The 23,572-nt window shown below is 39.9% G+C and overlaps 1 protein-coding gene across 3 annotated transcripts; it reads right to left on the reverse strand.

Moving 5' to 3' along the window:
- Positions 1-559: 559 nt before the first annotated feature.
- LOC110060474 (acylamino-acid-releasing enzyme-like) lies at positions 560-23,562 on the reverse strand. 3 transcript variants are annotated; one of them, XM_089276470.1, is made up of 26 exons: positions 23,425-23,562; positions 23,296-23,352; positions 22,630-22,892; positions 21,487-21,580; positions 21,103-21,178; positions 20,709-20,813; positions 18,469-18,500; positions 18,134-18,271; positions 17,497-17,588; positions 16,488-16,528; positions 15,810-15,874; positions 15,369-15,425; positions 10,598-10,655; positions 10,148-10,248; positions 8,895-8,946; positions 8,465-8,547; positions 8,010-8,067; positions 7,280-7,354; positions 6,459-6,623; positions 6,059-6,147; positions 5,851-5,961; positions 5,591-5,639; positions 4,288-4,318; positions 2,312-2,414; positions 1,762-1,868; positions 560-999 (listed from the first exon to the last, which is right to left on the reverse strand). In XM_089276470.1, exons 2-26 carry the CDS (start codon positions 23,326-23,328, stop codon positions 894-896), a joined length of 2,184 nt encoding a protein of 727 aa, XP_089132596.1. In that variant the 5' UTR covers positions 23,329-23,352; positions 23,425-23,562; the 3' UTR covers positions 560-893. The 3 variants fall into 3 exon arrangements, with proteins under 3 accessions (XP_089132596.1, XP_020622916.2, XP_089132597.1); XM_020767257.2 differs by having other exon boundaries at positions 23,296-23,533; XM_089276471.1 differs by lacking the exons at positions 560-999; positions 1,762-1,868; positions 2,312-2,414; positions 4,288-4,318 and having other exon boundaries at positions 4,560-5,639; positions 23,540-23,558.
- Positions 23,563-23,572: the final 10 nt, after the last annotated feature.

Raw genomic sequence — 23,572 nt, forward strand, 5'->3', positions numbered from 1 at the left:
GTGGAACTTAGCCCTATGACGTACATGCTAATCCTCACCCCTCCCCTCCCCTCCGAGGGGAACAGGAAGGGACTAGAGAACGGCCGCTGACCACTGTGCATGGAACGAAGTAAAGATTATTGATCGAGAAGCTTACTAGTCCATACGTAAGACAACTGGATATGAAAGAGTGCCATTTTCACATTACGCAAACGGCCAGAACATGTATTTTGGCTGAGACGGGGTTAAAAAGGCACGAGAAGCTCTAAAATCGGCCTGCAAGAAGGAGATAAGCCCGGCGAGAACGCAAACGTCACACAATTTTCGCGCGTGCACAATGCGGAAACGTGGAGCGAGGAAAAGTTCGCATTTCACGTTCCATGTTACGCCTGACGCTATGTCTCGCTCAGCCTTTTCAGTTTCAGAAATGTTTGGGTCATTTACCCGCGACACTGTCACCACGTTACATCATGTGTCGTGGTCACGCTCTCGTGTTTATACGTTTTAAGACTCCTTCCCCATACTTTGCAGTGATTGGTTAATGTAAAACCCAAGTCTCCCACGGCCAAACGTCAGAAGATTACTTCTAGGCGGGCTGTTTATTTTCATTCTATTCATAACATTATCAAAAAATAATTATTAGTAGTTATCGTGTGTACTACACTATTGATCCTTTGACCCGACAAATTCCCTACTGATGACGTAGTTATCACTTAGCAACAACCAACGAGAAACAGTATAGGAACTTCTGTGGGGCTACGTCATCAGCGAGAACTATTCGAAGTGAGCTCGTGAGGAAAGAGTTTTGTCAAACTAGGCGTGGAAGAATAGGGACAAGGCTCGCTCCAAATCCCCTTTGTCTTTAGCCGTGGTGTAGCTCTCCAAATCAATCACGCCTCAAGCCATCATTGAAGCTACTTCTTCAAATGGTCATGGAACCATCGAGCCATATTTATGAACACATCACTCTCTGCTTCCACTTTAGCGATCGGATGGTTGTTATCGGGGTAGGACAATAATCTAAAAATAACAACATTACTTGTTAGTTCTTATATTAACTCAGCATAACTGCTAAGCCACCGGGTCACCTGGAAATGGAACGTTCAGCTTATTGTGTATTTTCACTCGCACTCATACCCGGGGAAGGTAAACCCCTTCGATGCCCTTTTACAGACCTGGCTCTTCTAAAATAATGCCCAATTCATAGTTGGACAAACACACCCAATTCAAGGCCGGATCTAGAGCGCGCAATTATATATATCTTATCTCAGTTATATATTATATCCGACAAAACGGCTAAAAAACCATACCCTTTGGCGCCCACATACCCATATAGCCCATATAGGGGAGTACAATTCTCCCCGGACACACGGACTCCGCGCGAGGCGTACAGCTTCTTGGTTTCGTCACCAAGCTTATGAAATTGTTTGTGTGGCAAATCTAACATTATCATCGTACATAAAATGTACACTTAAGTCACTTAGAATTTCACTACTAGATGGCGCAAAAAACGACGAGAGACAAAAAAATAGGAGAGAAATGCGGTGCGCGGGGAAGTGTTTTTTCCCTTCTTACACCCCTCTCCCCCACCCCCTCCGCTCCCAGTTCCCTTCCCCGACGAAACACCCCTCTTCTTTCCTTAGTTGTTTGTTTGTTTTTGTTTTTTACCTTCTCCGCTTTTCTTGCTCTTCCCATCTAACCGAACGCATAAAACAGACTGACACCGTTCAACTTCAGACAATAGTTTAATCCAAGTCTACCATCACTGTCAAACAGCCTTACCTTGTTTCGGTTCCTTGAGCCTTTAAAGCTTTGTAAAAACTCCTTCCTTGACTTGGAGGAACTCGAAGGTCTTCTTCTCCCAGCATTATCAACGTTGGTGTCTTAACCTGTGAGATGACGGAATTTCTTATTACGAACGGTTATTGTGACTTAATCTTCTAAGAAAATGTTGCGTGACTCAGCTATGTAACGCTCTGACGGAGTGTTACATGAATTCCCGGGGGAAAATCCCATATTAAAAGGTTGAGGATCCTCGTCGTCTCGCTTAGGCGTGTAAATCACTGATTTTGGTCTCACCCCGACCTTTTCACATGGGGTCCCCCGGGCATGAAATACAGTTGAACCTAGGGGACAGAAGAAAGTGGTCGCAGTAGACAGGTGGCCGTTATGGGGGGGTAGGGGTGTAAAATGACACCTGTGTTATTTTCCCCTTTTCACAGAAAAAGTTCATTAGGAGACTGAGACACACTTTCCTACTGTTAAACAAAGACACCAGCTACCGGAAAAATACCGGACAAGATAGCTCAAGATGTTTTTTCGAACTACGTACCTTTTTCACGTGGGTGATGGGGGATTTTTCCAGCATTGTGGAGAGCGTTTCTGGAGTCGGTACAATGTCATACTGAAATTCCCCTCCGATTTCGAAGTAACACCTAAAATAAAAAAAAGGTAGTGGTAAATTAAAGTAAGAAAACGTAGATATGGCAAATCCAAAGCAAAGTTCACTTCCTAATACGAGTGTATATTTTGTTTCCCGTTAGTTAGCAAGACTTGTAAAGTTGAACCATATAACTGTTATATTTAGTAAATAATTTAAAGAAAACGACAGAACCTTTACGTTTGAAAGGCATTCTTCGACAGAACCTACTGTCATCTTCAGTTGCTTGATGTACAAAGCGTTGGAAGTTGAATTTAAAATAAGTAGAAACATGTCGAGGAAAAGGTTGTTGTTATTCATCGTGGTAGATGCAATAACAAAGTGTATTATCGTTTGTCTCACGATGTAGTCACTTGAGATGTAGATCGCGACGTTTCGACTGCTTACTGCTAGTCTTCTTCAGGCGATAAGGTCGACTGATTGCACGGTATCATTTATATCACAAAGGAAACATGCTAATTGTGATGAATAGTGACAACAAAATGCAGCAAAGCGTGGAAGTGTGAGAATTATAAGGATAGTTTTAGATTTACATGGTGTGTAATTGTTGATTCAAGGAGGGTTGTTCTCTTTGAATATGCATAGCCTCTTTTACCGTCTTTTGGAAACTATTGGAGGTGTGATCCAAAACATGGAAACAATCTGCTGAACAAAGGCGCCACATGCAATGTTCAGAGTTTTAAGTTTCAAGCTTCCCGATAACCACCACTCGCGCAAACCTAAAATCTGTCATAAACCAGTTTAGCTTCTACCGTGTTCACAAAAGAGCAGATTATCTCTAGGTTCACTCTAGGACTGAAGTCATGTTAAGTTGAAGTGTAGCGCTTTGCACAAATCATGATCAACAAGACGTTAAATCCGAGCATGGTTGAAACGATTCCACGAAGTAGTTTCTATTAACAACATGTTCAATCCGAATATGGTTGAAACGATTCCACGATGTAGTTTCGATTAACAAGATGTTAAATCCCAGCATGGTTGAAAAAATTCCACGAAGTAGTTTCGATTAACAAGATGTTAAATCCGAGTATGGTTGAAACAATTCCACGAAGTAGTTTCGATTAACAAGATGTTAAATCCCAGCATGGTTGAAACAACTTCACGAAGTAGTTTCTATTAACAAGATGTTAAATCCCAGCATGATTGAAACGATTCCATTAAGTGGTTTCGATCCGAGCAAGACGGCGCCATCAATCGTAGTGGCCTGGCAGAAAGAAGCCAATGCCTAGAAGACTCGACATGTAATATGAATAGAACCAAGCTACAATCATAGACAAAAAACTCTTGGGACATATTTGCACTTTTATTGCTTTTGCACACACGCCAGACGCGAACACAACTTCACCTGCCTAGCGTCTCCTCCCACCCCACATACAATGTTGAAAACTAGTACCTGCAATAGCAGATTTTCATGTTGTCGCCATTTGACTACGACTATCAGAATTCCTGTGGTTTTTCTTTGTTATTTAAATTTTGAATTCCCATTGGGTTTTAAATAACAATTGCCCTAATTAACATAAGAAATAGAAAAAGTGAAGGATTATGGTAGTTGTAGTCAAATGACGCTATCATGCAGATCACCTATTTCTTCTGATTTTCAACATTGTATTGGGTGGGGAGGGGAGGGGGGGGGGACAGCAACGCGTCGTGTAATGGATAGTAGTGCTTTTTCAAACTTTAGTAGTAAAATACAAATAATTAGTTGCATTACATAAGTGTCCCAGGGACTTTTGTTCACCATTGTCGGTCCGTATGAAGCAGTTCTCACTGTTGATATGATCACATCATAGATACCATTCACACAGACCCCAACAACACAACAACAACAACAACAACAACAACAACAACAACAAGTAAATTCATCTTACCAATCTAGAATATCTGATATGCCTGTCATACCTATAAATCGAGAAAAGAGATGTATGATTTTTTTTAAAAAAGAAATACCTCTTACTAATCGTGTTCGAGGTCCGTACTGTAAGTTACGGACCGAGTTTTTTCCCCTTCGATTTATGGCCCAAGCGCGAAGCGCGCGGGTCATAAATCGAAGGGGAAAAACGAGGATCCGTAACTTACAGTACGGACCGAGAAGACGAGGTTAGTAAGATACTTATTATATCTCTACTGTGTGCCTGACGGGTTTGGAAACGATTTCTATTCACGCGGACTCGGAAAGCCTTCAAATTTCTGACGCACTTCGAAAGCAAAACGAGTCAGTTTGAAATTGTTTTGAAGTCGTTAGCACGCTTTATTACATAATTTAGAGCAAAAAAGTCAAGAGCACTTAGCGATAAATCACGAAACGGTTTGGCAACAAAACCAACTTTAAATTTTAGCGGGCCGTACAGCAGAGTACGGCCCGCTAAATTGACCAATCACAGCGCACGTACTAACTGAGAGATATAGTAAAGAGAATTATGCAACGGAACTATTAACAACATATTCACGTTCAAAGGGAATTTTCGAGGCTCTGTTTAAGTAAAATCTAAACGCGAAATTTAAAAGAGTTGAGGTAACAGTTTGTCAATAGTTGAAAAATTACCCAACAATTTTTTTTTTTCGAATTTTAAAATCGTTTACAGTGCGCTCGTCTGCGGATCGAGCGATCCGGGTTCGGGCCCTAGCCGGGGACATTGTGTTGTGTTCTTAGGCAAGACACTTTACTCTCACAATGCCTTTCTTCACCCAGGTGTATAAATGGGTACCGGGGAACTTAATGCTGGGAGTAACCATGAGATGGACTTGCATCCCATCCAGTGGGGAGTAGAAATACTCCAAGTCCCCTTATGCTACAGAAACCGGGATAAGCACCGGCCTAATGGCCCACTTGTATGCAGACTTTACCTTTTTTTTTTTACCAATAATCGACCCTTGTTTCCCTTTAGTTTACTTTAATTTGTTTTGTGCCTTCCCTTACAAGGTGGCTATCATTCTCATTCTGATATTTCGTCCAATTACAAAAACAAACAAGCAAAAAAAAGATAAAAAATAAAAAATAAAAAAAATTAACAATCAAACAAAAACAAAAGACAGTATAATTCACAAACCACAACTGTGAAAACAACCTCTCTAGGAAATAAACAAAGAAGAAAGTTACATAGCTTGGAGGTCCAAAACAACAACAACGACAACACTTTAACAGCAACAAAGAGCTTGAAGAATCTTACTAACCTGCTACGTTCACTACAGGATTGCGCATGGCGGCTGCTCTGAAGAAGTCCTGATATACAGTGGACAAAATGCAACATAAGAAAGCAGTTCACAGGAAGATCAGTCAAAATATTCTAGGTCCGCAATACGTACATGTATGCACTTCAGCGGGAGTAAGTCGTAGTTAGAAATGTCTCGTAGAGAAAACAACAACAACAAAATCAAATAGAAATAAACAACAACTCCAAACAAATGCTTTTTAAGAAATATAGTCGTCTTACCGGATACTGGCCAATAAGGTGTGCGGTCAGAAATCCCCCGTGGGATCCACCCATGATAAAAACGTTTGAACTATCCGACTTCCCGCTTTCCAGAGCCTTGGTAGCCGCGCGCTGAAAACAGACAAACAAACAAGATTTAGTTGTTTGAAAGTCACGACACTGTGCGCACAATTACAATTGAAATGATCGGTAAAATATTCCAACAGACCATAACATCCTGCACATCCTGGGTTCCGATGTTTCCAGGGAGGGAGTGAAGGGATGTTTGGCCAAATCCCAAGGATCCCCTGTAGTTTACTGAAAGTAAAACAAAGGTTATAACTTGTTTAATTGTACACTTCATATCGGTGCTCTTGCTGTACGGTTAACCCTTGCAACATTCTTTGAAGGTAGCTACATGTTAAGAGATGTGGCGAGGAGGAGGGCAACCGCTTGCTATACTGAGCACTCAACGGGTTATTGCGTAGAGTACTGGAGCTACAAACTTGAGACATGGATTGACTACAGGGGCTACAGTTCAGGGGGACTGCAAAAGGAGGGGGCAGGGAAGGGACTATAATCGTCAGTAAGAAGAAACGAAGGATTACGTACAAGGAATTATGCCTTACCATTGAGAATTGAAAAACCAAGTTTACAAAGGCAGGCACTGTAGAGAGCGAATTCTGACGTAAAGGCCACGTGAGGACCTCCATGTGGAAAAACTATCAACGGCGCCTTGGTGTCCTCTTTCAGGATAGGCTTCATCAAAACGGCTTCATATTCATCTCTGAAATCTGTACGGTCGGCAAAGAAAAAAACAAATTCATAACCATGACAATGTGACGCAAGGTTATTCATCACGAAAACAACTGCTTCACGCAATGCGCTGAATCACGCGAGGAGCTGAGTACCAAACAGTGACGGCAACCGCAACGGAAAAGTACCTAAAGAGAAAGTTTATTGAGTATTAAAAAGGCTCAGCACGTGCGTTGTAAAGGTTGATAGTTTCCTGCGAGACTCCTCGGTGAAACACAAACTATCCTCTTTCGTCGCCCTTGCCTTTCGCGCGGAGTAATGCAAGGGGTGGCTTACACGAGGTTCTACGTCACAAGGAATGGGCTCTATCACGCAACTGCGTTACGCACCGAAGTGCTACATCTCGCAAGGCGCTGTGACACCCGACCCGCTAGACACGCAAATATTAGTATTGACAGAGTGTGTCTACTCGTCAACAACATAAACAAATTACTTTCCTACCAAAGTATAAAATCAGGGTGCTTCCCCTAGTTGGTAAGGGTATTTGGTGTAGAAAAACATGAAGAGTTTTATTGCCTTTTAAATGTTTCTCTTTTCTTCCATAAGACTGGCACCTAATTCTCGATATGGGAGGGAAAATAAATTCTTTCTCTAAGAAACTGCGAATCTAAACGAAGCTAGAAGGACTAATTACCCGCATCGCTGCTGGGTGCAATTGACATCACCTCCCATGTAATTTCCTCCTCAAATTTCTGACCTTCAGATTGAGCTACAAGAAGAGAATGAAATATAATCACATTACTTTGATCATTTCTAGTCTACGAGTGGTAATGGTATTTCAGCGACGAAACTGAAACGATAAGCATGAGAGATCATAAGAGAAACAGTTATCACGACACGTGGGCATATAGTAACTACATACTTAGGAAAATGGACACCATATTCGCCGTCATCCTGTAGAACTATATGCTATTGTTTGTCTGTTTGTTACATTTGACTCGCCCCAGGTTTCTTCTCGCCTCTAGAGTAGCGAATGGACAAAAAATGTCCACTTACCAACCAAGCAGTAGTAATATATAGATTTAGCCAAGCCTTAAAAAGCGGATCTTCTGACTAAAATAAATTAACCTGGTTTGAGCCTGCGATCCAATCGAAAACCAGTACTTGGTCAGCAGTTAACTTTAAAACAACACTTCTAGGGAGACGTCTTTTAAGTCTTACCTTTGTGTACACCGTGTTTAACTTCCAACCTGCGTCCGTTTTCCGACGCAAGAACAAAAGAATTGCCTACCTTTCTCAAGCAGACATGCGATTGTTTCCAAGCACGTTCGACAAAGACCATCTACTGACTTCTACGAGACTGTCTACTCTTTTCTCTAATAGCAACTGTATTGAACAAATAAACTCAGAAATGTTTACAGTACCTACTTGTATCCAGGACAGGCCAGTTTCTGGGATGACAGCTGGTAAGGCTGCTATCATCTGAAAGGAAAACCAAAGCCACTTCATCAAAATTGCAGTTTCTCTCTGTTAGTGTAAACTGCTGAATTAAATACTGTACACTCATGCTTCTTCGGACTTCTTAGAATTCTTAGTTGAACAACAACTGCTTCTCTTTTTGTACACTTGCCTCAATCCCCGCTCGAGTTTCAACCTAGAAAAAACCATGCTCGGACATAGGTCAACGAGCGTCTCTGATTGGTCGATAATTGTGGGCGAAAAAGTTATCGTATCCAAGCAACTACCAATCAGAGACACTAACATCACTGCGTCATCAAGGTAAGATGTTCGGCCCAAAACTCACTTGTTTGGAATGGAGTAACTGCTTTTCTCTCAAGCTAGCTTGTCACAAATCGAAACCACGAGATCGTTAACTTACCAGTTTAGGAGGGGAGTTTGGTGAAGCGCATGAGGCCAAGATGATATCATGGTATATATCAAGAACAGTCCATGATCCGGGAACTAATAAAAAAAAAAGAAAGTTGAATACGAGTCAAGCAAAGTCGAAGAGACTTCGACTCCAAAATTATAGCAATGATACTTTAAATCTTAATGAAAATTGAGTTGTTCTGTTCGATCAATCGGATGGTAAGTACCTTTTCGTATAAAGGCACTATTCAAGACACACAAAATAGATATTTGTTTAATATTTAACTTCTGAAGAATCCTCCTTCTTCCCTAAAAAAACGGAACCCAGAAATACCCAAGATTACGGTACAAAGGTGAAGGGAAAACATATAACTCAAAGACCTGAGACGCGAAGACTGCTCCGCTATTTTTTTATTAAAGCTCGGCATTTCGTAACTCACCAGTAGTCAAATCTGTCACCGACTTGTCCTTGCAATTAATGAGAATGATTTTCTGAAAGTAAAACAGCGTGATTATCCGGCAACTGTAACTGCTTTATTTGGTAGGTTTGAACTGATGTTAACTTACCCGACACAAATTCAAACGAAAGCTCTTGAAGTTTATAGCCTTTTTACTTAAAAGCCTACTTTAAACGCAATTTACTGTAAAGAGCGAAGCTTGATATATAAAAAGCCATTTTCTGGCAAATTTAAGATTGAGGAATAATGAAACAGATTGTAAACGGTAACTAGCGCCGCACCAAGCGGTAGAGCTCTCTGGTGTTATGTTAACATAGAACATTTCTGGTTGGTATCAGGAACGTCGGAGGAAAAAAAATGAGCCCGCAGTTTCCAGCAGTCGTGTAGCTAAGTCGCATTAAGTGCCAATAGTGACGAGCCACCCTCACAAGTCTTCGGAGTGCTCGCCAATCGATGATTGGACGTAAATCATCGGAAACTACTCGGATTCTCCAGGAATGGTTGTTTCTCCTGCTGACTGCAAAGATCTAACGTCGAGAAACCTCAAAGGCTTGATAACGGAAGCATCCACTTTAGTTATTCTTGATTAGGTTACTGTAGCTTGAGAAATTTAATCAACAGTTATTCAAGGTCGTCGTTCACAATCTGTCTCCGTGTTTCGAAATTGTGGTTTTTTAATAATTTGAGGTTTGTTTCGATTAAAAGGCAATCTTGCACGTTGCAAAAATCAACAGACTTTAGCCAAGTTGCGAAACGAAACGTAACTAGATGGCATAGAATTATGAATGAATCGAAAGTATTTTACATAATAATATACATGAAAACATTACTCGATTCTGATTGGCTGAGAGCAGTGCAGTTCAAGTGTAACACCAGTGCAAAAAGTGTGACAAAAGTGCAAAAAGTGTAGCAGCAGTGCAAATTACACATCGTAGTTCTAGATTGTGATTGGCTGAAAGAAAATAGGAAATTTTCTAAGCCAATGATATCACATAAAATGATGACGAAAATTTAGTGTGGAAACTTTGAAAAAAGTTTTCACGAATGAGAAAAAATGGCTTCAAGAAAGATCTTCTGGCATTTCAGTCCTCCACGCGAATTTTTTCATGTTTATATTACTAATAAGTAATCATACGGTTTTTCTCGGTCAGTAGCTTTTTGAAAAACTCACTCGTGCAAATTAATTCCAAATTGAACTCGAAACCGTATGATTACCTATACTAACAAACACCAACCTTGTAACTTCTCCATGCAGTACTGAGGATGACCCTATTCCCATCCGCCGACCAACAACGGTCCGTGAGAAGAACGTTGTAAATACCAGGAAATCCGCCTTCTAAAAACAGAGATTCCTTTGAACACTGAAAATGTTCTTTGACGACACGGAGAACTAACCCAATTAAAAGCTATCCAAGCGTCAATCAGCACAGCAGTAAGAATTTTAATTAACCAATCAGAGGGAACAAAGCAAAGAGTGTAGCAGTTAAGCGCGGAAAAAGTTCAGTCAGTCTAGTCTTTGCTTGTACCTGATTGGTTGATAACAAATCATCCCTGCCCTGATTGGTTAAAGTATTTTGCAAGCGGCAACAGATAATGACGCGCAGAAAATGCTCTTCGGCTAATGATCTTTGAACTCACTGGCAGCGAAAAAAACAAAATATTCAAAGCTATAATAATAAGCTCACTTTCTGGAATGTCCACAACATCTGTGATGATGGAGGTTGCCTTCGTTGTCCAGTCATACTGCAATGAAAGAGATTAACAATCTAGTTAGCAAGTAGGAGAAAAATTGTCGAATAATTGCGGGGGAGGGGGGGGGGGAGGGGGCACAGACTTGCGACTGACAATAACTTGACAATAACTTGACAAAAGACGAACAACAAGCACTGAAACGACTGAAAAACGACAACAACATTGTTATACTACCAGCCGACAAAGGACGTGTCTCTGTTGTTATGGACAAGACTGATTACTTTGACAAAATGGACGCACTTGTTAACGACAAACAAACTTACGAAGAACTTAAACGCGACCCGACGCTAGCACTTCAACGTAAACTTAACAGCAAAATACTTACGCTTAAAAAGACTGACGCTTTTGACACTCAACGCTACTATCGACTGAGGTGCTCAGTACCTCAACCACCGAAACTTTACGGACTACCGAAACTGCACAAACCTGGTATACCGAAGCGACCTATAGTGTCATTCTGTGGGTCCCCTACGTATCAACTGTCTTAGTAATTGACGACAATACTACAACCCCTTACTGACAAATCAAGACGCAAACTACAATCTACGGATAACTTTATTGACGCTATTAAGACAGTACAGATACCTGACGACTGAAAACTTGTGTCTTTTGATGTGAAATCACTGCTCACCAGTATTCCACTTCAATTGGCATTACAGTGTACCGTGAGTGTACAACAATCCACTGTTAAACTCTCGTTACCGACAGAAGACATCATGGACTTACTGAACCTTTGCCTTACGTCGGCTTACTTTCAGTATAGCGGTAAACACTACAAACAGTTGCATGGAACAGCCATGAGGTCGCCTGTTTCTGTTGTTGTCGCTGAAATTGTGATGCAACACGTAGAGGAACGCGCCCTTGCAACTTGCCGACAAACGATACCGCTTTGGTTATGCTACGTTGACGACACCTTTACCGCCGTTAACAAAGACGAAATTGACGATTTTCACGACCACCTAAACGAACAGAACGCCGACATACAGTTTATTAAAGAGATCGAAGAAAATGGAAAACTTCCTTTTGTAGACTGTTTGGTAAGCCGCGACAACAAGGAACTGCGAACGACAGTGTACACAGAACCGACGCATACCGACAGATTACTTGACGAATCATCCCACAACCCGACTTCACACAAAGCCACGACTATAAAGACTTTGACGAGACGAGCGCAACTAGTTTGTGACACACCGGACAGCTTACGTGACGAAAACAGATACCTTGAAAGCGTTTTTCACAAAAACAACTACAACGCTACAACGCCGACCTACTGAAGCTGACGCAACGAACAGGAACTCAACGCCTGCTACTACAGTGACTATACCTTACATTAAGGGTACTTCTGAGACCATCTCACGGATCCTACAGCCCTACAAAATCCGTGTAGCCCACAAACCTACAACTACGTTACGACACTTACTGACCAACGTGAAAGACAGAGACGAACCTAACAACTGACAGGGAGCAGTTTACAAGAACAAATGCTCCGACTGCCAGGCTTCCTGCATTGGTGAGACTGGCAGAAACCTTAACAGGAGACTGACTGAACACAAACGAGCCATGAGAAATGGTGATGCCAACAATCACATTGCTGTACATCAACTGACAAACCACAACATTGACTGGGACTCTGCTCAGTGCTTAACCTACAGTACAAACTATTTTCAACGACTGACTTTGGAAAGCTGGTACACTAACCTAGAACAAACGACTCTTAACAGATGTCAACAACTACCGGCGCCTTACAAACGACTTATCAATGACGGAAACGAAACCGACAACCGGACTTCCAACAGACCGACTTAATTTGACTAACAATAGACGGACCAAAAACCGACCAATTTGACTAACAACAGAAGGATCGAAACCCACCAATGACTGATGACAAACTTTACACGAGTCTTTCAGCCAATACCATCATGGCTAAACTGACCAATCATGTTCAACGGACCAGACTTATAACATCATCGACTGACAAAAACTATTCACTTGACTCTGAAGATGACTTCCGCTCAGGTTGTCGAAACGTCAGTCACCAACAACAGTTCTTTTCGGAACTACCCTCACCGGGACGATCACACTATACGAACTACAAATAAAGAAGCCTCGACTGAGCTCTGTTCTGTTGTCAAGAAACCAGGAAGCGGTAGAGCACGAAAGAAGTCTAGTGGGAAACAGGAGACGTAGTCGAGTGTTTCTCCTTACTTCTTGAGTGATAAATAAGCTTGCTCTGACGGTCTCTCCTGTACTTGGTGTACATGTAGAACCAGTGGGAGCAGTCCAGTCTTTCCAACTTTGACGCTAGTTCGGGCAATCTTGCTGCAAGCGGCTGCAAGCTGTAAATAACTGTAGCTCCTTTCACATACAACTCGGCATTTCGCATTTTCATCCGCAAGCTTTAAGCTCCTTGTTTCGTAATTTCCATCGAAAAAGTGCACGTTTTCATGACCCACAAGGCGGCGTGATTAGGGACCGTTCATTTTTTATAAGGTAGGGGGGGGGGCTGGTGGGATTTGGGGGGGGGGGGCATGCGAAAAAAAATGGCTTTCGAGGGGGGGCCATCCCAAAAAAATAAGGGAAAAAGGGGGGGTCACGTGAAATATTTTAGAAAAACTTTAAAATGGCATAATGTTTGAATATCAAAAAAATTGCTATAGAATAAACATAGAAGGCAGGATACAAATTTATTACAAACTTTCCTTCTGCTTTAAAAAAACGTTTGGCGACAAAAAGCATTTGTAGCTACTGAAAAGAAGTATTTAACACCGTTATTTTCGAATACAACTTTCACCGGCACTCATCTTCATCTCCGCTGTCGTCGAGTTCTTCGTCGCCGCCTGTGCTGCTATGGGAGTCTCTTTCACCAATGCTGCAAGAAGCAGCAATGCTTTCCGTCAGAGTGTACTCTTCAGGGTACATGAAAGTGTAAACATAATCTCTGACTTCCCGCTCAAGGTTGGTGGTGATTCTGCTTCTTGCAGCATTGGTGAAATAATTCCCTTCCAAGAGCTGGGCGATGTATGGCCCATCTCTTCTAAATATCGACGTGGCAACATCCTCAACTTTAAGACACTCTTCCGGGACGGCCGTTCTAGGACGGTACACAAGGCATTGTGGAAGATCATTTCCTAGCGGGTTTCCAACACAGATTCCATAACCTCGTTGGACGTTGTTTTCAGTCCGCTTCCTCTTTCTTTCATTTGACTTTCTGCGGTTTTCTTTTTTGCTTCTCCTTTTGTTGATGTGCTGTTTGAGTATGCCTTTGAATATGCTGTTATAATTGCTCTTCTTATTTTCTAGTGCTTCCATGTCCTGCGTGACCTTCGTCAACTTAGCTTCTGTACATTTGATCTGTTTTACATTAAAACCGTGGGCAAATTCTTCGCCCTGCTTTAAAGCAAGCCCATTGGACTGAAAGAGTGTGGAATCGTGTTCCTTTACATCTTTCAATATGACATTCAACTTTTCCACCATTGCTCTGTGCTCTTTGATGGAGAAGTTTAGTTTTCTTCCATCACTGGGCTTCAACTGGTACCCTTGCATGGAAAACTCACTCGCCCTTTCTGAACAGCCATCCGCACCTAGAAAAATTGTTTCTTTTGCTTGTAAGATGTCAAACTGCCTGGATCGTTCAGCTGTAAACCTTTTCTTAAACGACTCGTCGCTTTCGCCATTATTGCGCATTTTGGAATGAGCCTCTTTCATGATGCTCATGTAGTAATGCGCTCTTTCCCCGATTGGATTAACAATATAAAGAAGAAAGAGCATGGAAGTGGCAGGCTGGTTTTATCTGACCCAGAGAGCGCTGCTCTATTTGCAGATAAGTTTATTCTCAAATCGAAGTTTGTGGTGGATTATCTTCAGCATCTTGAAGTGCTGGAATTTAAAAGGAAAAAGAGAGCAGAAGAAAAGGCAAAGTTAAGTAGGGAGGAGGATTATCCTTGGACTGAGTTGTGCGAAGGTCTAACCAAGCTTAAAAAGCTACGTGTTCCAGAACTAAACAAGTATTCAAACCACCACGGGCTGAAGCAGCATTTGAAAAGCAGCAAGAGTGAGAAAGTAAAGGTAATTGTAAGACATTCATGCTTGTAGCAGAAGAGTCCTCTCAGAGCTGGCCAACCAACACTGAGAAATGCCAGGACATTGACTCTGGGGGAGAAGATGACTCAAGTGACGTCATTCTTGCATTCATCAATTCAGATGAGGAAGATGCCAATGAGAGGCCAAATGCCACACGCTCAAGGCGAGCCATAACTAGGAGATCCGAAATTGACTTCTCTTTCTTTTGATTTGTTTTTTAAACAACAGCTCTCTGTCGTATAGAGATTGTAAATATTGTCTTTATAGTGAGCACAATAACCTGAAGTAGGGGGATAATAGAGAAATATTAAAAAAGTTGAAATCTAAATATTGTTTGTTCAATTTTTTTTTGGGGGGGGGGGGTCATCCCAAAAAATGACCGCTATAAGGGGGGGGGGCCATGTGAAAAAATTGGTAAGCTGAGGGGGGGGGTCATGCGATTTTTAAACGGTGCTTCCCAAATCCCACCAGCCCCCCCTCCCTCATAAAAAATGAACGGTCCCTTACTCTGAACTAGAAGCCTTTAGATTAAACTAAAAAGCGAACTTTGAAGGGATCGTTCTTCTCTCGAAAACCACTCGAGACCGAAAGATTCAGTGAAGTTCAGCTTGTGACTATACGAACCTGCATCAGTCTCCCGCATTTACAATGCGCTCCACCAACATCCAAGGCAATGTAAATCTAGATAAGGAAATGGCATTAAAATTTATTTAGAGCTTTAGCAACAGTTCATAAGTAAAAATAGTCCTAACATGCGTGCATTTATTTATACGATAAGTTGGTATCTCAACTGGAAATATGAGAACTAATTAAAAATGATATAGTCGGTCTTCAGACCATTTATTTTATGTCTTGAATTTGTCGAGATCGCAAGCTTAGCAAAATATTAACCCTGCGCGTGGGATAAGCGCGCTAAAGCGGAAGGGGTTGGGGCTGGGGAAATATCAAAATAGAAGAAAATAACTCATAGCGAAAAAATAAACGTATGTTGACTGTAAAAATAATATGGTACCAAATGTTATATGCGCTAAAAAAACAAAAACAACCAAAAACGAAACAGCTTACCAACTTTTCTTTGTCGTGATTGAAGCGGGGTGAATGCACGGCATATTTTACGTCACTCAGTTGTTCTGGATTGAAACAAACGTATAAATAAAAGCAGTGTTTACTCTCCTTGAGTGGTTAATAATCCTAAGAATGGGATACTGTAAATCCAACAATATTGAGAGAAATACATAGACTTTGAGAAAGAACAGAATGCTTCAGCCGTTGAAAATTACCAACTGCTGCCAAAAAAAAACCCCTTTGAAACAAAGGAGTGATGAAAGTCTAATTTCTTGTTACAATGACAATATGTTGTCAAGCAGAATGGTGACAAGAATTAAGAAAATCATCAACAAAGTGATATTGTATTAATAATTAGTTAAAAGTTCTACAAAATTATCAAACTTTCATTGAAATAACTATATATAGTATGGCTATCAGTACGAGGAACTGGCACTGAAAGGGTCAATTATATCAAACTTGACACGTGACACAGGCCTGCAACCACATGCATTAGAACTTGATAAATAATGCAATATTATTCATGATGCAGGCCACTATGAGAGCATGCACTACTGCCATGTAACTTGGTTTATAGTGATCAAAATAAGATGGATTATTAAAAACAGTAATTAGTGAGTTACTAGCACTCTGGAAACAACAACAACAACAACAACAACAACAAAACATCATGCTTACCAAGATGTTGTCCATCTAGTGAGAGAGAAAACAAAGCACTCCTGGGAAGAAAACAAGAAAAAAGAAGAAAGATAAAGTATGGTACCAGGGCTGCCATAAAGGGCTGTAACCTGTAACATCTGTTACAGCTAAATATGCTTGATAGGCCCTTGATGTTACGGATGAAATTGCCTTTCATTGATACAATTGACACCCACAAAGTAACAAGTTTGTTATGGGTATGAAGATCAAAGTTACAGGTGACTCAAAACTTAATGATAGCACTTAAGCCCTGAACACAGAATGAACATGTATTAACCTTCCTTTGAACTAAATACCACACTTCCACAGCTGGTTGAGATCTTGCACACCATAGTTAGTTGGAAAATACACCAATCATAAAATTCTACATCTACAACCCAAGGGTGGTTTTTCTATAGCCTTACTAGTGAACTATCTGGCCAGAGCTTATCCCCATTTCAGTAGCATGAAGCGACTAGGAGTATTTCTACTCCCCCCTGGATGGGATGCTAGTCTATCGCAAGGTTACCCCCCAGCATTAAATTCGCTGGTACCCATTTATATGCCTGGGTGGAGAAAGGCACTGTGAGGCTCAGCGTAAAGTGGTTTGCCCAAGAACACAACACAATGTCCACGGAAAGGGCTCGTACTTAGACCACTCGCTCTGGGGTCGAGCGCACTAACCATGAGGCCACTGCACATCCTTAGATACTGATGACACTATTTCATGGTTGTTTGTGCAAGCACTCAATTTGTCTGTATAATAAAAAGAAAATTACATACTGGCTTGGAGATATGCATTTTATTTTCACTCGCTGTCTTCGTTCATAGAATATTGTATTTATCGCTCAAATATAAATTCATATCTTTCCACCGCCATGTCATATATATCTTCTATCCAATTAATATTAAATAAATACATATTAAGAATTCATCTACACATCCAACTGGCTGGTCAAGTAAACTGGTGATTGTCACTATGTGAATGAATAGATCAAATTGTCCTTACTTTCTGATTGGACAGTAGATAAGACCAAGTCTGTATGGTTCATGAAACCAACCTATGAACACAACACTGCCGTCATCTGGACCCCAACATGCCTGGAAAAGACAATAAGCACATCCCATTGTTAACTCTTAAAAAACCTCAATCTGTTCTATAAGATGACTATATATAATGTTATATGTAAAAACAATTATTATAACTTGTAAAAACAAATTAAATTCTAATCAATTAAAGTTTGGTAAAAACAAATGTCATTTAAATCTTGAATATTAAATAAACTTAGGACCATATGGCTTTCAATGCTTGTAAACAAACATGAATCAATTTAGGTTATCGGTACAAGAACCTCTCTAGATGTGGCATTCTGTGTACGCATTGCATGCCTATAATAATATCAAAGGTTTGCAATGCGTGCAGATAAACATTAACAACAGTTTATCAATTCAAGGGCATACAACTACAAAGCCCTCTGTGACTATGGATATCGAACCCTCGGTAACTGTAATCTCTGCACACTGCACATGCCTACAACAGTATCGTAGCCTTGCAATATGTGTAGAGAGCATCCTAATCGCATTCATTGCACCCTCTACATTGCTAACACTAGGTAACATCAGAGTAAGCAAACTGTTCTCCTCACCTGTCCTGCAGACAAGTGATCAGGTACACCATCCATCACTTTGATTTCCTCACTTGTTAAATCAAAGACAACAAGCACAGGCGTGCACTTGGAAACAAGCTGTTCACCCCAGTCGTCCTTAAACTCAAATTTGTTTCCCTGGAAAAATTATGAAAGAAGAGGAGAGAAGTTCTAAGAGTGCATTAATTTCTTTGGGATCTTGGATCATTGATCCTAATCTGGATCATCCCAAAGGAATGCACCTTAAGTTACACCTGTATCCAAGAAAATCAGACTAATAAAATCATCTCTGGTTTAATTGTGCATATGAATATGTGCTCTAGTGTCAGTAATACCTTTTCTGGAGATGGCTTGTCTGACGGAACATCTAAAACAATAAATAAATAAAAATAATAAAAAAGAGACATAAATTACAGTTGAAAAAATATACATGTAGCTCAGTCCATGGCCTGGCAAAAAAAGAAAAACAAGAGCATGTCTGACCGGTACTGTATTTCTCCAATAGGGACCTATATAGGACATATATGTTTTATTTAATTAAATAAATATCTAGCTAACTCTGTGAGTGGGCAAGATGAACCGAAAACTGACAAAGCTGTAATTGGCTACCCTTGTGGGCAAGATGGCACTTTCTTGCCCGCAAGAAAATACTGTAGTTATCCTTTTACCATATATATATATATATATATATATATATATATATATATATATATATATATATAGGCAATTGTGGAAAACAAGGACGGACAACTTCGAGCGAAAAAAAATATATATATATATATACAGTAAAAAATCTAAGAAATCTAAAAAAAGGTTTAAAAATTTAATAAAAATAAACGTTTCGGTCAAAGACCTTCATCAGTTGCAGTGCAAGTGAATAATAAATTACAATGACCTTAAATAAGTTTACAGTATAAAAAATGACATCATATTACAAAGATGATTACATAACAGGGCGTGGTAACACATGAAAACGAAAAAATTAACCAATGATAAACAATCGGTGATTACTAAGCGAGATACTATGACAATGCGGTACAAAACTCAAAAGACACAAACCAAATAAGAATAAATAATCGAATATAATACAAATAAGATTAATATCAAAAAAGTAACGCGATTCGTCGAGTCAGCCGAAAGTGTGAAGGGACCCGCGTGTAAAATATTCAATGTTCAAAAAAGGCGGTCCCAAAATCCCCAAACAAAGCCCTTGAAACTATGCCGCGGCAAGGCACAACAGGCGCCCTAAACAGGGCCCTTAAACAACAATAATGTAATAAATTCCCCGATGGGAGCCCCTGAGAAAACCTAGCGCTAACAAAGCTAACAAGATCCAAGGTCAGGGCCTTTGAACACCTGAACTAAGATAACCGCCAAATTTGCAAGTTATTTTTGCGCTAATTGTAGTTTATTCTTTTTTTCGAGTGGAATTCCTGACGTTTGTTCAAGCCAAAAGGTGCCAGAGAGAACAACTGTGCACTCCAATATGCCTCTTTAGTGATTAAAAGCTTTTCGATGTTACTTGTATTGTTTGCATTTATCTGCACTTGATCAATACACTGGAAAGAAAAGTCGTTTAAGTCGTGCGGTGTTCTGTTGAAATGCACCGCTTTGTTAGCGCTAGGTTTTCTCAGGGGCTCCCATCGGGGAATTTATTACATTATTGTTGTTTAAGGGCCCTGTTTAGGGCGCCTGTTGTGCCTTGCCGCGGCATAGTTTCAAGGGCTTTGTTTGGGGATTTTGGGACCGCCTTTTTTGAACATTGAATATTTTACACGCGGGTCCCTTCACACTTTCGGCTGACTCGACGAATCGCGTTACTTTTTTGATATTAATCTTATTTGTATTATATTCGATTATTTATTCTTATTTGGTTTGTGTCTTTTGAGTTTTGTACCGCATTGTCATAGTATCTCGCTTAGTAATCACCGATTGTTTATCATTGGTTAATTTTTTCGTTTTCATGTGTTACCACGCCCTGTTATGTAATCATCTTTGTAATATGATGTCATTTTTTATACTGTAAACTTATTTAAGGTCATTGTAATTTATTATTCACTTGCACTGCAACTGATGAAGGTCTTTGACCGAAACGTTTATTTTTATTAAATTTTTAAACCTTTTTTTAGATTTCTTAGATTTTTTACTGTATATATATATTTTTTTTTTTCGCTCGAAGTTGTCCGTCCTCGTTTTCCACAATTGCCTACAAATTTCATTACTCGAGGTTTGGACTACGAATCCTTTTGGATCCTTCTGGCGCGTGGCATCCCTGTTGGCTCGAAGCATCTTAACTTTATATATATATATATATATATATATATAATGATCCCTTTCTTGACCAAGCTTGTTCAGTCAAGATGGTTGAATACAGGCCTCACTCTTTTTCTGCATGCTTAATGACTTCAACTCTGTCTCGTTCTTTAAACATGCTTTTTTTACCTTATGCTTCATCAATGACCCTTATAATATATACAGATGTAATGTAGTCTGTCACAAAGTTATATATGATTAATACGTACCATGACACTGAGAAAATGTACATTATACATTTTCAATTGGTCAGTGTACATACCTGTGTTCTGTCTTTCAAAATATGAAACAGCTTTTGGCAACTTCTTTTCTGCCACGTATAGCAATGACTTTTCTGATGCTGACCAAGCCAAGCAACCAAACTGAACTGAACAAAGGAATTAAACACAAGTCAGGGTGTCAAAAATCTTTAATGGCCATGTTCTTGAAGGAGGGGTACAGTATTCTAAACAGTAATGGATGAAATGATGAAATGACCCTTTGATTAGCCTAAATAGCATTCTGGTCAGTCTAAATGGCACTCAGGTTAGCCTAAATTTCACTGACTTGACAGTAGTTAGCTCTAACATTAATTAACTGATAAAAGGAAAATCAGGGTTTGACATTTATTTAATTTTAAAAAATATTTTAAAAAAAGACAGAAAGAAACAACTTACTGTCTTCATAAATTTTCCCATGCTTTTCACAAGCCAGGATATCAATACTCTTGACGAGGTGACTTCTAGACCAAATCTAAACCATAATAAATATGTCCATTTTACAAAATAGTTTTCCGAACAGGTAAAGTCCTCTCACCTACCTACAAAATTGCTAATCAAAAATATATGTCTAGTAAATATAGATCTGACATAATTAAACTACACTGCCAGTAACACACAAAATCATAAGATTAATATTTAATTTAATCTTTTTTGACCAGACATCCAACCAGACATACAACAGGTTATGACAATCTGTGTCAGGTTCACAAGAACATAGATTACATAGAATAAGTAATTTGAAATAAAACTTTATTGAAAATAATTAACCCACATGTGTACCTCTAAGAATTGCTTATCTTCTTTTCCCTTGTTACCAGGAACCTTTCGCACAATGGCCTGCAGCTGTCCACTGGGTGAAACACAACTCAGTTGTCTATAAAAATAAAAGAAAAAATAAGCAGAAAAGGGTTAGCGTTAACAGAAGCCATCCAATAATAACTGATACTGGGAATTTGATGTATAAATTAAATAGAGGTTAGTCAATGACTTAACTTAAACTTCCTGGTCAGGATCTCTAATATTGGGTCCAGGTTTTGGTGACCATATCTATTACAGTAACTATAAAATAACTAAAAGCGTCTATTTAAATGGAAAGACAAACAAAACAAAAAAAAGCGCAGCTGTTTCATAATGATGAGACAAAGCCTGTCAAAGTGATCAGAATTCACAGTTGCAAGCCATACAGACAGTTTCCCTTTCAATTTCCTAGTACTGAATCATATTCATAATAATTATTAGGGCTCTATTAGACTCTTGTCAATGGAGGTGCCGTGACCTCATGGAAATACACTTGTCTCCTGATCAAGCAGTCCGGGTTCAAGCCCTGGCCGGAGACATTGTGTTGTGTTCTTGGGAAAGACACTTAACTCTAACAGTACCTCTCTCCTCCCAGATGTATAAATGGGTACCAGCGAATTTAATGCCGGGGGAAAAACTAACCCTATGATGGACTAGTTAGCATCCTATCTAAGGGGAACAGAAATACTCCTAGTCACTTCATGTACTACAGAAACCAGGACAAGCTCAGGCATGCACCTGATGTGCCACTAAAGGGCTCATATGTGGACTTGATCTACTGTAAGTCTCTTCCCTAAAAAGCAATTAGTGAGTGTGATTCCTAAAGGAACACATAACGGCTTTAATTAAGAGCTTTTGTCTAAATTGTGCTTCAGGTGATCACAATTACTTTTTTTCTCTTTGTTTTATTATTTCATAAACAGGTATATTTTAGCCGGAAATGGGACCAGGATCTAGAGAACACAGAGTGCGGGGGAAGGGGAGGGGGTGCTGTACATACCATGTACAGCACATCCACAACCAAAACTTTCAACAAGTAAGTCACCCTATTGCAATGAGAGAGGACTTGTTATGGGTGGGGAGGGGGGGTGTTAACTGTTGGAAATAATCATTATCAAAACTCACATATTTTGAACTTCTGATGGAAATGAAGGCTCTCTGATATTAAGGAAAGACTTAGAAGATGTCTCATAACTTGCAACATGGCTTCTCTGAAAATTAAGATTTTCATTTCTTTCCAAATCCCTTTGAGACCATTGTGAGAAGATGTTTAATTCCACTTTGTCGGATTTGGAATCTTGATTTAGGATTGATACTGTTGCTTTAGTGATGGAAGCAGTTTTGGCACATTCTTTATAAACTTCTACAGCTCTCTCCAGAAATGTTTCCTGTAAAGATACCATGATCACAATTACAAATTAAGAAAAAATGAGTGTACAACAGTGAAAAGAAGTGGCCATCATTGACCCCCACCCCACCCCTCTAGAATGGTTCCAGTTGTTTGGCACAAGATTGTCACGCTTTCCCAATTTTTTCCATTCAAACACAAAGTGAACCTCGGTTCTTAACTATAACGCTGAATTTTGTGAATGAGCGAAGTTTCATAAGAATTTAATATGGGACCCTGAACTTGCCAATTTTTTACAAAGAAATTTGTATGTATTCCAGGGGATTGGGAGAGAGTATCAAAGATTTGTCAAGCTAGGGGCTTGTCTAAAAGCTAAGTCTGCTTCTTTAAAAGTTCATTTCACAGATCGACGTGGTAATAAAGAAATTAATCGTGGCACTGACCTCGGAATTTCCGCTTTTCGTTGCCATTACCATGTACCTTTCTCGAAGCCGGACCAGCTGTAATAAAATAATGTGGTTCTTTGTAAGAATAATAATACGGTCTTCTTCTCTTACTGAAAACCTTCTTACGAGTCTTATGTAAATCACTCAGTTCAAGTCACAGGTCCGTCATGGGGACGTCATGGGGACATCATGGGGACATCCTGGGCACAACTGCCATGTGTTATACCAAGCCAAAAGTTACCTTGACCGTCACGCGGGGCTCAGTCGTCCACTT

The sequence above is a fragment of the Orbicella faveolata genome, unplaced genomic scaffold (genome assembly GCF_042242905.1).
Source record: "Orbicella faveolata isolate gen_17 unplaced genomic scaffold, um_ofav_v1 contig_4, whole genome shotgun sequence".
Classification (NCBI taxonomy): Eukaryota; Metazoa; Cnidaria; class Anthozoa; order Scleractinia; family Merulinidae; genus Orbicella; species Orbicella faveolata.

Bases quoted from the DNA above. Each gene is read 5' to 3' on its own strand.
- LOC110060474 (XM_089276470.1), bottom strand. From the start codon at position 23,328: ATGGTAATGGCAACGAAAAGCGGAAATTCCGAG. The intron at 8,947-10,147 runs GTTGGTGTTTGT...TTTTACTTTCAG, and splicing joins CTGCATGGAGAAGTTACAAG to AAAATCATTCTCATTAATTG. The intron at 7,355-8,009 runs GTACTGTAAACA...CTCTTCTTGTAG, and splicing joins CCTGTCCTGGATACAAGTAG to CTCAATCTGAAGGTCAGAAA.